Consider the following 17,334-nt stretch of genomic DNA (forward strand, 5'->3'; position numbering starts at 1 on the left):
ATTTTTCATGGTGCTGGAAAAATTAGATTAATGAGAATTCACAAGAAAGGATAAACATCAGAGTACTTCATTCATGTCCTGGAAAAATATGAGTAAAGAGCATGACAGTCAAAGTTTTCCCTTCGACTTGCCAAGAAAGCCTAACTGTTCCCAAAGGCATGTAAACCACTGAAGAGGATTTTTGTGAAGAGAGGTGAGCGAATGAAGGGGCATGCCAATGTCATTGTCGAATGTTTCTCCCTGGGATGCAAAATAAGTTTGGATGTCATCAGGAATATATTTTGGGAGGGTGGAGAAGATGGGTTGAGCCTGACATAAACCAGATCCACTCTAAAGCAAATTTGTTGAATTCCTTTCATGTCTCAGGGAACTTGGGTGACCAGCTGTCCCAGATTTCCTGGGACTGGGGGATTTCCTGGGATGTGAGACTTTGAATGATAAAACTGGGAAAATCTCAGGCAAACTGATACAAGTGGGTCACCCCAGTTATGAGAGAACCAAGCAGAAGTCAGATCCCATTGGTAGTACAGATCCACCACCCCAATCAATAGAGTATACCCCTCTTCTTGTTCAGTGGTTTGAGAAACACAAAACAGCCAGTTGGAAGCCTCAACTTTCAGTTCAGATAGAACCATGTTGTGTCTCCTCGTAGAAGCCTTCTTCCCTTGGGAATTAAGAACTTTTAAAGATGCAGAGGGACTTCCCTGGCATTCCAGTGGTTAAGACTCCACACTTCCAATGCAGGGGGCACAGGTTGGATCCCTGGTTGGGGAACTAAGATCCCACATGCCTCTTGGTGTGGCCAAAAAATAAAAATAAAAAATAAATCTGCAGAGATCAGAAGCAAAATTTTTGGAAGCAGATGATTAAGTAGAATAATGAGAAGAGCCACTCTTACTTCTTACCCTTGGTTTCTGTACCTATATACTCTGTCTGTGGGGTAAAAAAAAGAGACGCAAGATACATATTGCATCTTGTAGAAGAGCACCCTAATGTTGCAAGGCATTGTTTCTGTCTCTCATTTGTCACCAAAACTGGGTCTTTGACAGCCATTCCAACCATTCTATAATGTCAGCTCTTCTAGTGAATCTTTTGCCTCACTTTTTTTTTTCCTGTGAAATGAGTTTCTTTGTCAGAACAGTGTTGTGTGGGATTTGTGACAGTGAATAGGCATTCAGTAAGTACACAGATGGTGGTGATGGCAGAAGCTTTGCATGCAGGGAAAGCAAGTCCATATCTAGAAGGAGTGTCTATTTCTGGGGGGACCAATCACTAATCCCTTCATGATGGAAAGTGTTTAATAAAATCAACCTGCTATCTGATGGCTGCTGTTCCCCCCAGGGTATGTTGCTATACTAGGGTTCAGTGTAGGTATCTGCTGTTAGTAGGCTGGGCACTTAGCAGTAATGGTAGGTAGATTAATCTTGGTGAGAAGAAGTCCATGTGCTTGAAGCCCTGCAGAACCTCCATCTCTGCAACTATGACCACTTTCCTTATGAATTCATTGAACGAATTGCAGGTTGGCTGAGGAAAGAGGTTGGTTTACCTATAGTGGCCCATCTTGCCTACCTGATTATAGAGAACTGCAAGCTTTTGCCCTAGATAAGCATTCCTACAGGAAAGAAATATCCTTACATTTTTAAAAAAAATCTTGGCAGTGGTGTATTTTTCCCAATTAATTAATTAATTTTTGTCTGTGCTGGGTCTTCGTTGCTGCACGTGGGCTTTCTCTAGTTGTGGCGAGCTGGGGGTACTCTTCACTGTGGTGTGCAGGATCCTAATTGTGGTGGCTTCTCTTGTTGCGGAGCATGGGCTCTAGGTGCGCGGGCTCCAGTAGTTATAGCACATGGGCTCAGTAGTTGTGGCTTGAAGGCTCTAGAGTGCAGGCTCAGTATTTGTGGTGCACCGGCTTAGTTGCTCCGCAGCATGTGGTATCTTCCTGGACCAGGGCTCGAACCCGTGTCCCCTGCATTGGCAGGTGGATTCTTAACCACTGTGCCACCAGGGAAGTCCTATCCTTACAGTCTATGTCCACTATTAAGTGGGCATATACACATGCCTCTTCCCCAAACCTCCTTGTTAACTGTTCTCCAATCTTGTACCAAGTCCCTGACCTCCAACCCATGAATTTTTGTAGACATAAATATATGGGCATCTCTCCTTCCAGGAAAAGTGCATACCAGATGTATGGCTTGACTTTCTTCCCTTTGGGAAAATTTATCCTCCCCATAGTTCTCCAGGGTCACCCCTGAACAGGGTGTGATTCTGTAGCAGTTTATTTTCATCTAGTACCCACACGTTGTATAGTTGCATCTCTAAACCAGGATCAATTTTTTCCTTCCTTGATCAGGTGGAATTTATTTTTTTAATATACTTTTAAAAATATTTATTTTGCTGCACCGGGTCTTAGTTGTGGCATGTGGGATCTAGTGCCTTGACCAGGGATTGAACCCGCGTCCCCTGCATTGGGAGCGTGAAGTCTTAGCCACTGGACCACCAGGGAAGTCCCAGGTGGAATTTCTTATGAGACCATAGGTGTGAATGAAGGGTAGGCGGCACTGGAGTAGATGGTGTGGCAGTCTTAACCACTTGTTTGTAACACATTTGTGCCTTCTCTGAAGGCACAAATGAGTTATGAACCTGTTTAACCTAGATCTTGCATAAACCATATCTTTTTGATGATGAACATCTTTTCCCACTCCCAAAGTTATGGGTTGATGGGTTAGATTACACCCAGTTCATAAGAGGCAGCTCAGGTCACCTGGACAGTTGGTGTTCCATGGTCAAGTACTTGATCTTAATTAGAGGAAAATGGCCAGCATACCCCAAAATCTAAAAGTCTGCACTATGCTTCTCCTATTGAGATTTGCCAGTGGCTTTACATTGTATTCTCATTTTCGCTGTTGGATCTGCTGGGTCACAAGTCTCAACTGACCATAGGGCACATGAGTCTTAGACCTGCTAGAGTTCTTTCTTGATCTGGGCCCAAAATTCATAGCCTAACAGGTTTCCCAGAAAATGAGTTAGAGTAGCAGACCCGAATGTAGTATGCATTGCCTACAGAATCCAAAGATACCATGATGGTTAATTTTATGTGTCGACTTATTAGGCCACAGTACCCAGATATTTGGTCAAACATTATTCTAGATGTTTCTGTGAAAGAATTTTTTAGATGAAATGAACATTTTAATTGGCTGACTTAGGGTCAAGCAGATTATTCTCCATAATGTGGGTAAGCCTCATTTCATCAGTTGAAGGCCTTAAAAGACAAAACCTGACCTTCTAGAAGAAGATGGAATTCTGCCAGCAGACTGCCTTGGGACTTGAACTGCAACACTCTTTCTTCCCTGGGTCTCCAGCCTGCCTTGCCCACCTTCAAGATTTTGGACTTCTCAGCCTCCACAATCATGTGCATGTATAAAAAATTGGTTCTATTTCTCTGAAGAATTCAGACTAATACAGATGCCTTTTCCTTAGTGGTAGGGCTTGCAAAATGCAGACACTGGTCTTTGCTTGGGAATATAGATTGTAATATAAGACCAGAGAGGGACTGCAGAGTGAGACAATAGAGGGACAAGGCTGGAAACCTGAGGGACATCAACACAAAAGAGATAGAGAAGACAAATTCAGAAAGGGACTGAGGAGCTTCAGGCTACATAGAAGGAAAAGAGAGCAGAAGAGCCATGTTTGTGAGGTCACTGAGGTCAAGGAAAGAGAAGCCTTTCAAGAAGTAATCAGTGGTGTCATGTGACAGAGAGGAGTTAGCAGCAGGGAAATCATTGGTGACTTCAGTGAGAAGTGTTTCAGAATCCAGTTGTGGGTGCAGAAGCAGGTTACCGATGTATAAGGCAGAGTGAATGGGTAGTGAGAATATAGTCAAGTAAGTTGCATCTTAACCAATCCAAGAATCAATCAAAAACCTGGCTTTGTAGGAGATGGGGTAGATGGGGTGGGCTGGAGTTTGAATATTTTCCCCTTCGTTTAACTGGAGAGATCCCTGAATGCAGGAATGGCTGATGGAGAGGGAAAGGTTGAAGATTCAGACAGAAAGGGCATTGTTGATGGACTGCAGTCCCTGAGGAGGCTCAGAGGGCTGACATCCAGAGGTCTGTGTCATGAGAGTCAGCATCCAGAAGAATTATTCTACAGCCTTCACAGAATGATGATTTGTAATAGAGGTTGCAGTCTGTTTACCTTCTCTCATAAGACTTCCAAAACAATATATGCAAGTACCAAAAGGTGGCTTTTAAAAATTGTTGACCTGGATCAAAGGAAGTTGGTAAATTGGAGATGTGGTCAGAAATAAATGGAACTAAGCCTGGGAAAGGTTAATTACAGGGTTGTCATACTACAGGGAGGAAAAACACTGGGCAAGGACTGGCTGGGAATCTAAGAGTTATCATGAGGAGCTGAATATGAACAAGCAAATAGAAGCGTGTTTTTTGTTTTTTTGGTGGTGCCATGCGGCTTTCGGGATCTTAGTTCCCTGATCAGTGGATTGAACCCATGCCCCCGGCAGTGAAAGAGCATAGTCCCAACCACTAGACCACCAGGGAATTCCCAGAAGTGTGGTTTAAAAAGCAGGCACCATTCTGCAGGACACACATTTTTAAATGCATGTTTTATATTTAAACACCTAGCATGCTGCTGTATATGTTGCAAATATTGCTGACTTTGTTCGATTTGTTGCTACTGATCTGCCCTCACCAGGTCATACTCTTAAAAATTATTTGGGTGGGAGTGGTGACAGTTATACTGAAATATCCATGTTCTCTTGCCTGATTCCTCAGGCCAAGATTCATCCCTGCAACTTGCCTGGTTAGGGTGAAGCTTGTATAGGCAGCAGTGGTGAAAGAGTCATTGTTTTTTCTTTTCTTTATGTGACACTAAGCAGCAGCAGTATGTTGACCACATTTTTTATTTAGGCCTCATTGAATAGCTAATACTAATCAACTGATCTAACTTACTAAACAAATAAAACTTCTCACATGAGGACTACAAGTTAATCTTCTTTTACCCTCCACATTATTTAGGTCTCTTATTAGTAAAAGCGTAGTATCCATTATTCAAGCATGCTGTGAAGATCCCTGGTTCGATCCCTGGTTGGGGGAACTAAGATCCTGCATGACACAAGGCGAGGCCAAAAAAAAAAAAAAAAAAGAATCAGAGAGTTTAAAGATTGTTTCTTCCAATTGCTAGGTGTATTTGGACAAAATGTACATATTTCAATACTGTATTATTTTGGTAAGAAGACTTTACATGATGCTGGCTGGCAGCCAATTTAATATTGTTGATTTAATTTAGTGTTATCTATCTGCTCATTGTTTATGCTAATGACAAAAAAGATATCATAAGTAAGAGAATCCTATACATAAATGAAAACTCACATTTTGTTTGTGTACCTAAAAGTTTATACTTTGGGAGTCAACATGTTGCAGTGGCACATGCATGGGAATTGGAATCGGAATCAAATAGATCTGGGTTCAGGTGCTGGGTTTTTTTTTTTTGCGGTATGCGGGCCTCTCACTGTTGTGGCCTCTCCCGTTGCGGAGCACAGGCTCTGGATGTGCAGGCTCAGCGGCCACGGCTCATTGACCTAGCCGCTCTGCGGCATGTGGGATCTTCCCGGACCGGGGCACGAACCCGTGTCCCCTGCATCGGCAGGCAGACTCTCAACCACTGGCGCCACCAGGGAAGCCCCAGGTGCTAGTTTTTGAGCTCTGTGTTCTTGAGGTAGTTAGTTATTCAGCGTAAGCCTAGTCCTATGGGGTTGTTTGGACAATCGTGTGTGCTAATTACGTTAAACACCTGCACCGTGCATATGCGGAAGAAATACTGGCTCCTCTTTCCTCATTTAATCCACCAGTTTCCAATCACTGGCAGCCTTTGAAGATAGAAGACATGAAGGTGCCTTCAATAATGTTAAATTATGCTACAAAGTAGTTTTACCTCCCTACTTATTCCTGCCCAAATTTCCCTTGAAAGTCCCCAGTGATGTCTTGGGATTGTATGGGCAAAGTGGAAACTCCCTTCTGCTTAAATAAGACTAAAATTTCTTGCAGCTATTTAGAAGTGGAAGAAAGATGTGCGGCTTATCTATTACTGCATAACAAACCATCCAAAAATCATAAAAATTATATGGAGTCAGAAATTCAAGTAGGGCTTGGCTGAGTGGTTCTTCTGCTCCGTGTAGTACTGACTGGGATCACTTAGTGGTATTTAGCTTGTGGCATGGATGGTCTGGGGCTCCAGAAGCCTTCATTCATATGTCTGGCACCTTGGTGGGGACAGTTGGAAGGCTGGGCCCAGCTGGTTCTCTCTTCCTCCCCATGTAGTCTCAAGGCCTCTCCACATGGTCTCTCCAGCAAGGTAGTTGGACTTCTCACATGGCAGCTTAGGGCTCTAAGATCAATGGTTCCAAGAGACAGGAAGTGAAATTGCCTGTCTCTTACAGTCTGGGCCCAGAAATTGGCACAGTGTTACTTCTGGCATATCCTATTAGTCACGTCAGTCACAGAGCCCTCCCAGAATCAAAGGGAGGGGCACAGATCCCACCTGTCCATGTAAAGAGTGGCAAATGATTTATGGTCACCTTTAGTCTGTTATGAAAGCATTTGAATGCCATATGCTTGAAGAGATTACATGTCAACGGGAACAATGCAGACCTCTCATAAGCACAGTTATGTGCCAGATACTTTGTTAGAATAGCTGATTACATCTAGATCTCCAGTTGCAGATGTTTGTATAAACTTCCCCACTCCATTATTTGGGTGGAAAAGGTGGACCTGGAATCTTCCTTTTTCTTTCAGTTCTGTGAAATGCTTCTATTATACTTTCATCTCTGCCATCCCTGAAATGGTGGAGTAGGAGGTGTAATGCGTTACTCATATATTACTCAAATCTCTACAGAACTCACCACTTCTGGGAAATCTTCCCTGGAAAAAACAGGAATAGCCTGCTTTCTCTCTATCTGCTAGAGAGATAGGTACTGTGTGTCTTTAAAACTTTTACAAAATTAGATAAAAGTTATTACACACTAGAAGTCAGAAGGCAATCGCCAGTAAATTGCACTTGAGAAAGAGAGAGTGAGCAAGAGAGAGTGAGCAAGAATACTCTTCAGGTAATCGTGTTACACTTTATCATTTTCAATAAAATTTAATTTCTTAGTTGTTAACCACTAGAGATACTTCAGATGTTGGGAGTGCTAATCGTTGTTAGCAAGTTAGTTGCTTCTTCAGTAACATTGAGAGTAGTAAGCAGCAACCAAGGTTAATTATATCTTAGGTTATTTATATCTGTTAATTATAGTTAATGATATTATATTATACTATACTTCAAAACTTAGAGGGCAGGTCTTAATTCCTAATAGGGCTTATCATGCATAACAGTTCTAGTAAGGCTTTGTTTTTACGTGAATAAATATGAAGCTTATACTGAAGAATGAAGTATCCAGGCACTTCCCTTTCAAAGTCAAAGTTCAATCACTCAGAGAAGTTGAAATAGCTGACACATTTACGCTTTTTTTGTTTCAAACTATGGAACACAAAAATAAGTGATCCCTGACCATAAGAAGTGGTATATTTAGGGTAAACATGTCCCTAAGTTCCATCCACTTCTTGTCTTATGTACAAATGTACCTAAAAATTACTGTTTCTAAAATGACACTGAGGTTTTACTGAAATCATAAAAATGATAGAATTTTAAAATTCTAACCTAAAATCTGCTTTAGTACCAACCAGAGGAAATTAGATGGTTGTTTGTAGGCTAATCAAGAGTCCTTAAACTCCTCTATAGGAATGATACATTTCCCCTCTTTGTATTAAGAGACTAATGGCTACCCTCTTCAGTGAAGCTGGATCCTTTATCGCAGGCTCAGGACACAGCCAGAGGTTTAGAGATAGATTGCTTTGAGGGCACTGGAACCGCTGAGGTGCTGAGTAACCCTACTGAGAAAGAAAAAAGAGGGTGGCGCTTCTGGAGTTAAAATAAGACAGAATGCATCATTGGAGAACACAGTGGCTGAAGACTGGCAGAATTCTCAACATCTCAGGCTACCACATACTGTTCAGTTTTCATGTGTACTTTGGAGGTGCTCTAGAAAGCTCTGACAAAAAATAATTAGAATTCAGATGTACAGTACATTTTTAGCCAGCCCATATAAAGGTGACCCTGGTGGTGCAGGAACTGTTCTGACGTTCATTACTTAAAAATTGGTCTTGTTCCCCTTTGTCAGTATGTAGCGGGAGGTGTTAGTGATGAGTCCTAATTTTATGTGTCTCTATCCACCCTCTAAAAGGTTTTGAATTATTTTGAACTCTCATAACATTTGAGGAGAGCCTGTAGGTGTTTTGTATATGTTCTGGACAATGCCTAGCATTCTGGGAGAGATTGATAAGAAGTAAGTAATAAACACATCTCGTTTGCCAGTGGACCAGGAAGATAGCTATCATTCCTTTAGCAAAGAGCAAACTAATAAGCAGGGATTCTGGCCAACCTTTCCTTTCTTCTAAAGCTTAAAGTTATTTACTCGGGCTTAATGAATGGCCATCGGCTGGCAGACACAACAGCTTCACAATATTTGCACACAATTTATTTGGGTCCGTTTAAAATTTCTCTCTCTCTTTGGCTCCAGGGATGCCCGAAGGAGAATTCAGAGAGAAACTCTGGAGACAGAGGAACGGATGATTTCGTTTTCTAGTGATAAAAAAAATCCATATATACACTAATATGTATAAAATGGATAACTAATAACCTGCTGTATAAAAAAATAAAATAAAATTCAAAAATTCAAAAAAAGAAAATCATAAAGAAGAGAGAAAAAAAAAAATCCAGTCTGAGGGGCCAGGTTGGAGGGCCATGCAAGACGAAACCAGCTTTGGGGGAAGGACAGAGAGAGAGAGAGAGAGAGAGCAGGGCCCCCGGACGAAGGGAACTCCGCTGCGCCTCGAGCCCCAGAGCTCCCACCTTCCACCTAGCTGCGGGACGTCATCTCGGGAGGAAAGCCCCGGAATCCCGAGCCCGCCGAACGCTGGGACTTACCCGAGCGCGCGGGAGAGCGCGCGGGGGCCGAAGCGGCGACGCCTGTCCCTTTAAGGGGCCGGTCTCCGGGCACTGCCGGCCCAGACGCCGGGACGTGCCGGGGCCGCCCCGCCCCGAAACCGCCCGTTTCCTGCCGGGCGGCGCGACGGCACCTGAGGTACTGCGGCGGCGGCGGCCACTTGGAGCTGGCGGCTCGGGCTGTACTGCCGGCGCCGCCGCGTCTTTCTGGTATCCTTCCCCGGCCGCGCAGGGTAAGGGAGAGCGGGCCGCGCCGGGCCCAGGCTCCGGCCGCGGGGACCGCGGAGAGGGGAGGGTTGCGCCGGCCGCGGGGTCCCAGGCAGACGGGAGGGCCGCGTCGGGCGGGGGGGGGGGGTGCGGCCGTGGGGCCGGGACACCGCCTGCCGCCGCCCCCGCCGGGTAGGCCTCGGGCGCCGGGTCGCCGCCGCCGGGCTCCTGCTTGGGCCGGGCCACCGAGGCTGGCGGGCTCCGAGCGGCCTCGCGGCCTCCCCGGGCCGCCGCGGGCCCGACCCCTGTTCCGCTGCGGCGTCTTGTCCGAGGACGTCTCCCGAGGGTGAGGTCGGCCGGAGAGGGCCTTGGGGTGACCGAGACACCTATTTTTAGTTGGGCGTGAGGGCCCCCGGGAAGGAAGGCGGATTACCGTATCCTCGGCCGGGGGACTGAGGGAGCGCGTCCCCGGAGGCCTCCCTGGGCGGGAGCTGGGCCACGCTTACGCCATGCTGGAATTCCAGTCCTCGCCGCTCTTGGGGTACTTGGTGAAGCGGCTTTCGGCCCTTCCAGTGCCCCCTTCCGCCGCCCTGTGCTCGCCCCCGGGTCCTAGAGAGGGGCGGTTGGCCATGGGAAAGCAGCGTGAGGGCAGAGTTTGGAAAAATCTGTGGACCGCCCTCGAGACGGGGGAAGTTATCCTTCCTCTCCCTGAGGGGTGTGTCTTCCTTACTGATTCCCCCTCCCCCCTTCAGTTTCCAACAATGAGATTTTTGGCGTTGGGGACCTCGGCAGAAAACCCAGCCGGCAGCCTAGAAAAGTCGTACGGTAATCCGACAACTGGTGTGGCATGTGCAGCACCGCGCGTCGGTCGTGAGGCAGCATGTGTACCAGAGACCGGCATCCCCAGACGCGGGGAGCGGCATCCTAACCTCGGCCAGCTGCACCCTGATTAGGTTCAAGAGCGGGCTATTTAATCTTAGCTCTTCCTTGTGGGAGGAAGCAGGAATCTAAATTCATGGTTGCGCCTATTCCAGAAAAGGATTTCTTAGCAGGTATCTGAATAAGCACTGCTTAAAAAGCTGCAGTTGAAGTTAACTGTTCAAAGTTGTGCTTTTTTTGAGACGCTTTGTGGAAACCCTTGAGAAATTTAGACACCCGTAGCCTGCTAAAGGTAAACACCTTGGGGTGAACTAAGCATTCTGAATTGTGTAGGGATTGTCTTAAAGTTTGAATTCTTGGTTAATTAGGTTGCACTTCTCCTTACCTCACCTAGCAGGTGAATGGCATCACTGTCTCCAGTCTGGCTAAAGTAGTTGCTGATGAGACTGTTATTATTGTCCCAAGAATAACACTGGAGTACTCTTGAATTGCTCTGTGTTTTGGGTAGACATACCTTGCTATAAATACTTTCATATTTAATGTGTTCTCTGATAAACAAGCCCCCGCCCCGCCCCCGACTCCCCATATCCTCTTGTTTAGGGATCTAACAAGAAATAACTGGGTTTATTGTTTGTAGATTCTAAGGAAAATTCATTAATTCATCCCTCTTACCCTCCCCCCAACACTGAGTTAGAAATCTCTTCTAATTTTGCAGCCTTAGCAGTGTAACCAACTCTATCAGGTGCACTTGGAGAGTGAAGTGTTCTATTTACCTTTGTGAGATTCATACTGAAACTTAAAATATAACAAAGCCTGATGAAATTTTTTCTTAAAAATATTAAACACTTTAAAATTATAAAGGGTATTGAGTATTATATAACCCTTTCTTGATGGCTCAGGGTCAACATGAAGAGCCATTAATTTATGAATGTGTTTCCAGTTTAGTATTTTCTGTATCCTCCTTTAATATCATAGTCTCTTCTGCTTGATGCAAGTGTTTTCATCTGTCTCTCACTCCAAGCCTCCTTCCAGTTTGTAGGCTTTAACCTGCTTTTAGTAGGGAGAACATTTTAATAATTAGATGTTAAAGGACAGCCAGTATGACTTTTATATTTTATTATTATTATTATTTTTTTTGTGGTACACGGGCCTCTCACTGTTTTGGCCTCTCCCGTTGTGGAGCACAGGCTCCGGACGCGCAGGCTCAGCGGCCATGGCTCACGGGCCTAGCCGCTCCGCTGCATGTGGGATCTTCCCGGACCGGGGCACGAATCCGTGTCCCCTGCATCGGCAGGCGGACTGTCAACCACTGCGCCACCAGGGAAGCCCCAGTATGACTTTTATAAAGGGCCTGAGAAGTGAATGCTTTTTTGAGGCTTAACTTTAAAGGACTTGTGTTAAGATTGATACTGTGGGGAACTTAACTTGAATTTTACTTGAAATGTATGGAAGGTATATTTTTAATTGCATACTTATTATAATTTTTTATAGCAAAGAAAGTTTTAATCTAAAAGATCTCACAATACTTTGTAAAAAATTTAAGTTGTTAATAAACATAATGGTATGGGTTTCTTAGGAATCTGACCTAATGTGTAAAAAGGAAATGAAGAGAGACTATGCTTTTCAAGAACATTCGAACGTTTGAGGATAACATCTTATAAGCTGCTTTTTCTGTGTACTGTTTATGTTTTTAGTTATTTTGAAGGTAAATCCAGAGGATACTTAGAGGCTAGAAGCAAGTAATTGTTTCTTTAGAAGTGATCACTTTTATGCATAAATAAAGTTGAGTTTCATTGCTTCCTCTTTCAGTTTTTGTGAACATGACTTTGGGTGTTCTGATCATAAAAGTGTAGTTTATGTACAAAGCACAGGGTAAACATTGGTTTAGATAAGAATGTAAGCTATTTTTTTCTGTAAACAGAAAATTAAACAAAGAGGAAAAACCTTTAGTACCATAACTAAGGAGTTTGATTTAACTTAACCTTCTGTATGTGAGCTCTAGAAAGAGAAAAGTAATGACAGTTTATAACTGTTTGCATGCCAGGGTGTTTAATTGGTGTTTAAATGGTTTTTTTGGTCTTTGAGTTTGATTGCAGTGTTATTTAGGCTTTTAAAATTAATTTTTAAAATGGTATACGTTTTTAATTGGTTTTATCTTAAAAAGATAAAATAGGCAAAATAGTATACTTTTAGTACTAAGAATAGTTTTAGTAATGATTCCAGTAGGAAATCTAATATTCTTAGGAAATGTGTAAGAAGTGACCTCCTTTTAAAAAAAGTTGTGCTTTAGTATTTCACCTATCACCTTAACTACTACAGGCTGATTAAGAGCTTCTAACCTCAAGTCTAGTTTCAGCAAAGTGATTTGTACACTAAGTGGAACTTAAATGAATTGTTTATACTCCCCTCCTTCTAGGACATTGCTTTTTGGGTTTCTCTTCTCACTAATTGCTCTGCTCATTCTGTGTTTACGATTCGTTCTCATTCTTGAAGTGCTCAATCCTTGGTTCACTTTTCTTTTTATACTCCTCTGGTGATTTCATCCAGTGTCATGGCTTTAAATACCTATATGCTGATGGCTTCCATTTTTATATCTACAGCCCAGATTTACCTCCTGTATTCTGTACGACCTGTTCTGAATTTCTGTTTGGATGTAAAGTAGTAAACTCAAACTAAAATTCCATGTTCCTCTTTAAACCTGCTGTAGGGGCAGGCTGATCCATCTTATTAGATGGCAGCTCTATCCAGTATTCAGGTGAAAAAAAAAATGGAGTCATCCCTGACTTATCTCATTCATACTTGGCATTCTTGGCTCAATCTTACCTTGAAAATATATCCAGAATCAAATCACTTCTTACCACCTCCATTGCTCATTAGGCTAGTCCAAACCAATCTTCTCTCTCTTGCCTAGATTTCTGCAGTTAACCTCTAATGGGTTTCTCTGCTTCTATCCTAGCTCTCTACAGTCTTTTTCAACAGAGCAGCCAGATCATACCACTTCTTTCCTCAGAACCCTGCAGTGACTTCCCATATGCAGAGTAAAATCCAAAGTACTTATGGTCTACAAGGTCTTACAGAATCTGGATACTCCTACTCTCCCCATCCTCCCTTACATCTCCTAAGTTAGCTACTACTCTACGTCTTGCTTATTTCAGCTGTCTTAGAGCCTTTACACTGGCTGTTACCCCTTCTTCAATCATTTTTTCTGTAAGGTATCTACATGACTGATTGCCTTGTCTCCTTCAAGTCTTTGCTCTTGAAATGTTTTTCAAAACGATCTGCCTTCTATTTAAAGCTGCACTTCCCTACTTATGATCTCTGTACCCTGTTCTGTTTTACATAGCAATTGTCACCTTTCAACAAACTATATAATTTCCTTGTTGATCGTGTTTATTATCTCTTCTCTCTGCCCCCAGACGTACGCTATAACGTAACCTCTATGAGGACAGGGCTTTTTGTCTCCTTTTGTTTATTGATGGATTCTAAGGGTTTAGGGCAGTGCTTGGCACATAACAGGTGCTCAATAAAGATTTATTAAAGATGTGTTCATTACAAGTGAATTAAAATCTTTATCCTACAATTTTTTTTTTTTTTTTTTTTACTGTGATGCATACCTCATTTTTGGACACATGTAGTTTTCAGTTTGCTCCTTTCCTAGGAACAGTCAGAGAGCAGAAGAAAAGTGGCAGGGAACATTTGGGAACCCCTTGGTGGAGGGAGTGATGTTTAAATGTGGCGGAGACCGTCTTACCTGTCTCATGTGATTAGGACTATTAGTTAGGTAATATAAAAAGTTGGTTAAAGCAAGAACTCGAGGTATCTGTGCACTTCGTTTTAATTTTAAGCATTTACTTACTTTTATTTGCCTCTCTTTTTTTTTTTTTTTTGGCTGTACGCGGGCCTCTCACCGTTGTGGCCTCTCCTGTTGCAGAGCACAGGCTCCGGACGCGCAGGCTCAGCGGCCATGGCTCACGGGTCCCAGCCGCTCTGCGGCATGTGGGATCTTCCCGGACTGGGGCACGAATCCGTGTCCCCTGCATCGGCAGGCGGACTCTCAACCACTGCACCACCAGGGAAGCCCTTGCCTCTCTTTTTTATTTGGATCAATCTCTTGTCTTTGAGTAGGGGGTCTCCTGATCTTTTTTCTATACATCATTCCTTAAAAGCGTAATTTCTAGTATTGCTTTTTTTCAGTGTAATGAAACATTCGAATTCAAAATCATTCTAGATTTTTCCAGTCCTTATCAAGGCCTTCCAAAGGATTTAACTTTGTTTTCGTAGAAATAACAGCTTTGTCTTTATTCTGTCATTTAATCGATTTATAGAAATAAGCAAATGTGTAGGTGAGTAGGTTGCTAGCCAGAAGCATTTAGCTTTCTGTAGACACTAGCCCATGTATTTTTAACCAAGGGGAGAAATGTCATTTAATCCAGTGAGAGGTCCTTTAAGATAGCTTCCATATTGAATCGTTTTCATGGGGGCCATAGGATCCTAGCTGCCTGCCATTACTAGAGAAGAATGTCATTTATCCACATTTCTTTATTTTTGGATCTGAGTGACATCTGCAATTAGTTATCAGAACTTATATGATTTTTAGTAATTACATTGTCTGTCAAGAGACCTGATGTTATGCTACATTCTCACTGGAAAATGTGGGATGATCATTATTTACTCTTACACATGAGTCATTTAAGTTGCTAAGGGAACAGTCTGGTCTGGAAGTCAGTAGTTAGGAGATCTGCAGGTCTTAGACCTTATTAATTCTAAGGTTTGTGCAAATTTCTTATTGCTCAGTTCTTTAATTGTATAATGTGTGGTGTAAGTGGAAAGAGTGTGGGTGCTAGGGAGTCTGAAGAACTTGGGTTTGAATTTGGCTTTGCTAGTTAATACCACTTACTGTATGTGTGGATTTACTTGCAGGAAACTCATTTGCCTTGCTTATATTATCTTAGTAGTTGCTACATAAGTGATAGCTAACATTAGAGTGCTTATTTGTTGTAAGGCTTTGTAAATACTTTATGTATAGTATCATATTTATCCTCTCTGCAACCTTATGAGATAGATAGTATTTGGTGGAAACGAGGGAGGCAGGTTAAATAATTTGTCCAAAGACACAGAGCAAATAAAAGGAGGAACCTGAATTTGAACTAGTCTGACTCTAGAGCCCATTCTCATACATTGAGTTGTTTCGTAAGAATGCTTTCTGAAAAAAAGAGTAAGGCACTTGTCCATGTGCAGTTGTCTGATGTTAGGTATTAGAAAGCTACATGAAGGGTTATAAAGATTTCTTTCCCCTGGAGTTAGAGGATTAACTCTTAAAGCTAGTGACTTAAATTTGAGAACTTAAAGTTTTCCAAGGAGAGAAAATAGTAAAAGCCATTTAAAACCAAATGCTATAAAGTGTTTTATAGAGAAAGCAATAGGTAGACTATGATCTTTTTAATTTACAAGAAAAATTTTCAGTCTTAATTCCTGTGTAGCGTATGAGTTTTACTGCCGTGTGATCTTGTAGGCATTGCTCAGTGGTTATTTCAGAAAGGCCAACCCTGATCACCAGAATGAATCTTTATTCTTTGTCTCAGCCTTATTTTTCTTCACTTCATGATCAGTTATTACCTAACATTATAATATATGCTTGTTTATTTATATGCTTGATATCTGTTTCACCTCTTAAGAATATAAGCACTATGAGGCGGGAACTCTTGCTCACCACTGTGAACTATATTTCTCGCACTTAGGTAGTGCTCAGTTTAATGAATGAATCAATTGCCTGATGTTTGAAAATGATTGGGACTCATTGAGCCTTCTGCTTTACTTGTCATTTTTTTTCAAATATGGATACTTTAATAGGAAATATTATATAATTATTTCAGTTCACAGTTTTCATTTTTTTGAAAAAGTACTTCATAATTTAACTATAAATTACCTACATGGCAATTATATAAGTGAGGAGCTAGATATATCACGTATTTTAAGGAACTCTCCATATCTAGCCATATTTAAATGACAGATCTGGAGTAAGAAATAATGATTAAAAAAAGCATTGTCCAAATACAAAAAGGCATGTAATACGTTCCTTTAAGGCTTAAATAATGACTTAGGAAAGTCGTATCATTCCTTTCAGACACCACTGATTAAACAGATCATGAGAAAGTCAAACTAATAATGTTAAAATTTGCATGTATTCAAACAAACAAACTTGAGGCTAGAATTTGAAACTTCTTGACTTGGATTACTGCTAATTTTGCCAATTGCTTTACTTGTCATTTGTGCCATCTGCCTTCTCCATTAGCATGGCTAGTTGATTTACGTGCAATGCCATGGAAAGTGAGACTTCAAGAATAAGGGTTTCAGGTTTACTCTTGGGAGTGGGATGGCAAACAAAATTTAATGCACGAATTTCAGCCAAAGTACTTCTTAGTACTAGTTAATCTTGTTGATCAGCAATGTAAGTGTTCTGAGTGAAATATATACATACATTATTTAGTGATTGCATATGTTTACATCTGGTTACCTTTGAAGTAAATTTGAACAAGCTAGGCTGTACTTTGAAAGCTCTCCAGTGTTCTGAATGCTATGTTGTTGAACATTTAAAGTGTTTCCTTAAATTTTTTAAAAAATAAATTTATTTTTATTTATTTATTTTTGGCTGCATTGAGTCTTTGTTGCTGTGCGCGGGCTTTCTCTAGTTGCGGTGAGCGGGGGCTACTCTTCGTGCGGTGCTTGGGCTTCTTATTGCAGTGGCTTCTTTTGTTGTGGAGCACGGGCTCTAGGCGTGGGGGCTTCATTAGTTGTGGCACATGGGCTCAGTAGTTGTGGCTCGTGGGCTTAGTTGCTCCGTGGCATGTGGGATCTTCCCGGACCAGGGCTTGAACCCATGTCCCCTGAGTTGGCAGGCGGATTCTTAACCACTGTGCCACCAGGGAAGTCCTTTAAATTTTTAATATCCATGCACAGGTTGAATTCATTTGTGTGCTTTTGGCCTGTACTTGATTAGTTTATTGGGAAGTCATGTTTGTTTGAAATGTGTTCCATAATTATTTTACATAGTTTTCCTAACCTGGATATCTCAGGTTGGCTGAACATGATTTCTGTGAAGTGAATTTCTCAAGCTTCTCATATGATTTGGTATTTTCGTTTCTGGGTATAGTTTCAGTTACTGTGGTGTATAATCCCTTTTGGTATCTTTTT

At 42.2% G+C, this 17,334-nt stretch overlaps 2 protein-coding genes across 21 annotated transcripts in view; one reads left to right on the plus strand and one right to left on the minus strand.

The window, feature by feature from the left end:
• Positions 1 to 10,729, minus strand: part of LOC125963474 (collagen alpha-1(I) chain-like) — a 77,252-nt gene extending 66,523 nt beyond the window's left edge. The window contains exons 1-2 of the mRNA XM_049705859.1: positions 10,534 to 10,729; positions 9,040 to 9,765 (exon numbers count right to left, since the gene is read on the minus strand). Coding sequence (XP_049561816.1) covers positions 9,040 to 9,765; positions 10,534 to 10,729 — 922 coding nt within the window. The remainder of the gene's footprint in view (positions 1 to 9,039; positions 9,766 to 10,533) is intronic.
• The window catches only part of KTN1 (kinectin 1), a 123,277-nt gene continuing 115,095 nt past the window's right edge, over positions 9,153 to 17,334 (plus strand). For 10 of the 20 annotated variants that reach the window (XM_004279320.4, XM_033404708.2, XM_033404709.2 and 7 more), the window contains exon 1: positions 9,153 to 9,290. The gene's annotated coding sequence lies outside the window, so the exon portion shown is untranslated. The remainder of the gene's footprint in view (positions 9,291 to 17,334) is intronic. The other 10 variants (XM_049706228.1, XM_049706231.1, XM_049706230.1 and 7 more) reach the window with 1 other exon arrangement.

The sequence above is a fragment of the Orcinus orca genome, chromosome 2 (genome assembly GCF_937001465.1).
Source record: "Orcinus orca chromosome 2, mOrcOrc1.1, whole genome shotgun sequence".
NCBI classification, from domain to species: domain Eukaryota; kingdom Metazoa; phylum Chordata; class Mammalia; order Artiodactyla; family Delphinidae; genus Orcinus; species Orcinus orca.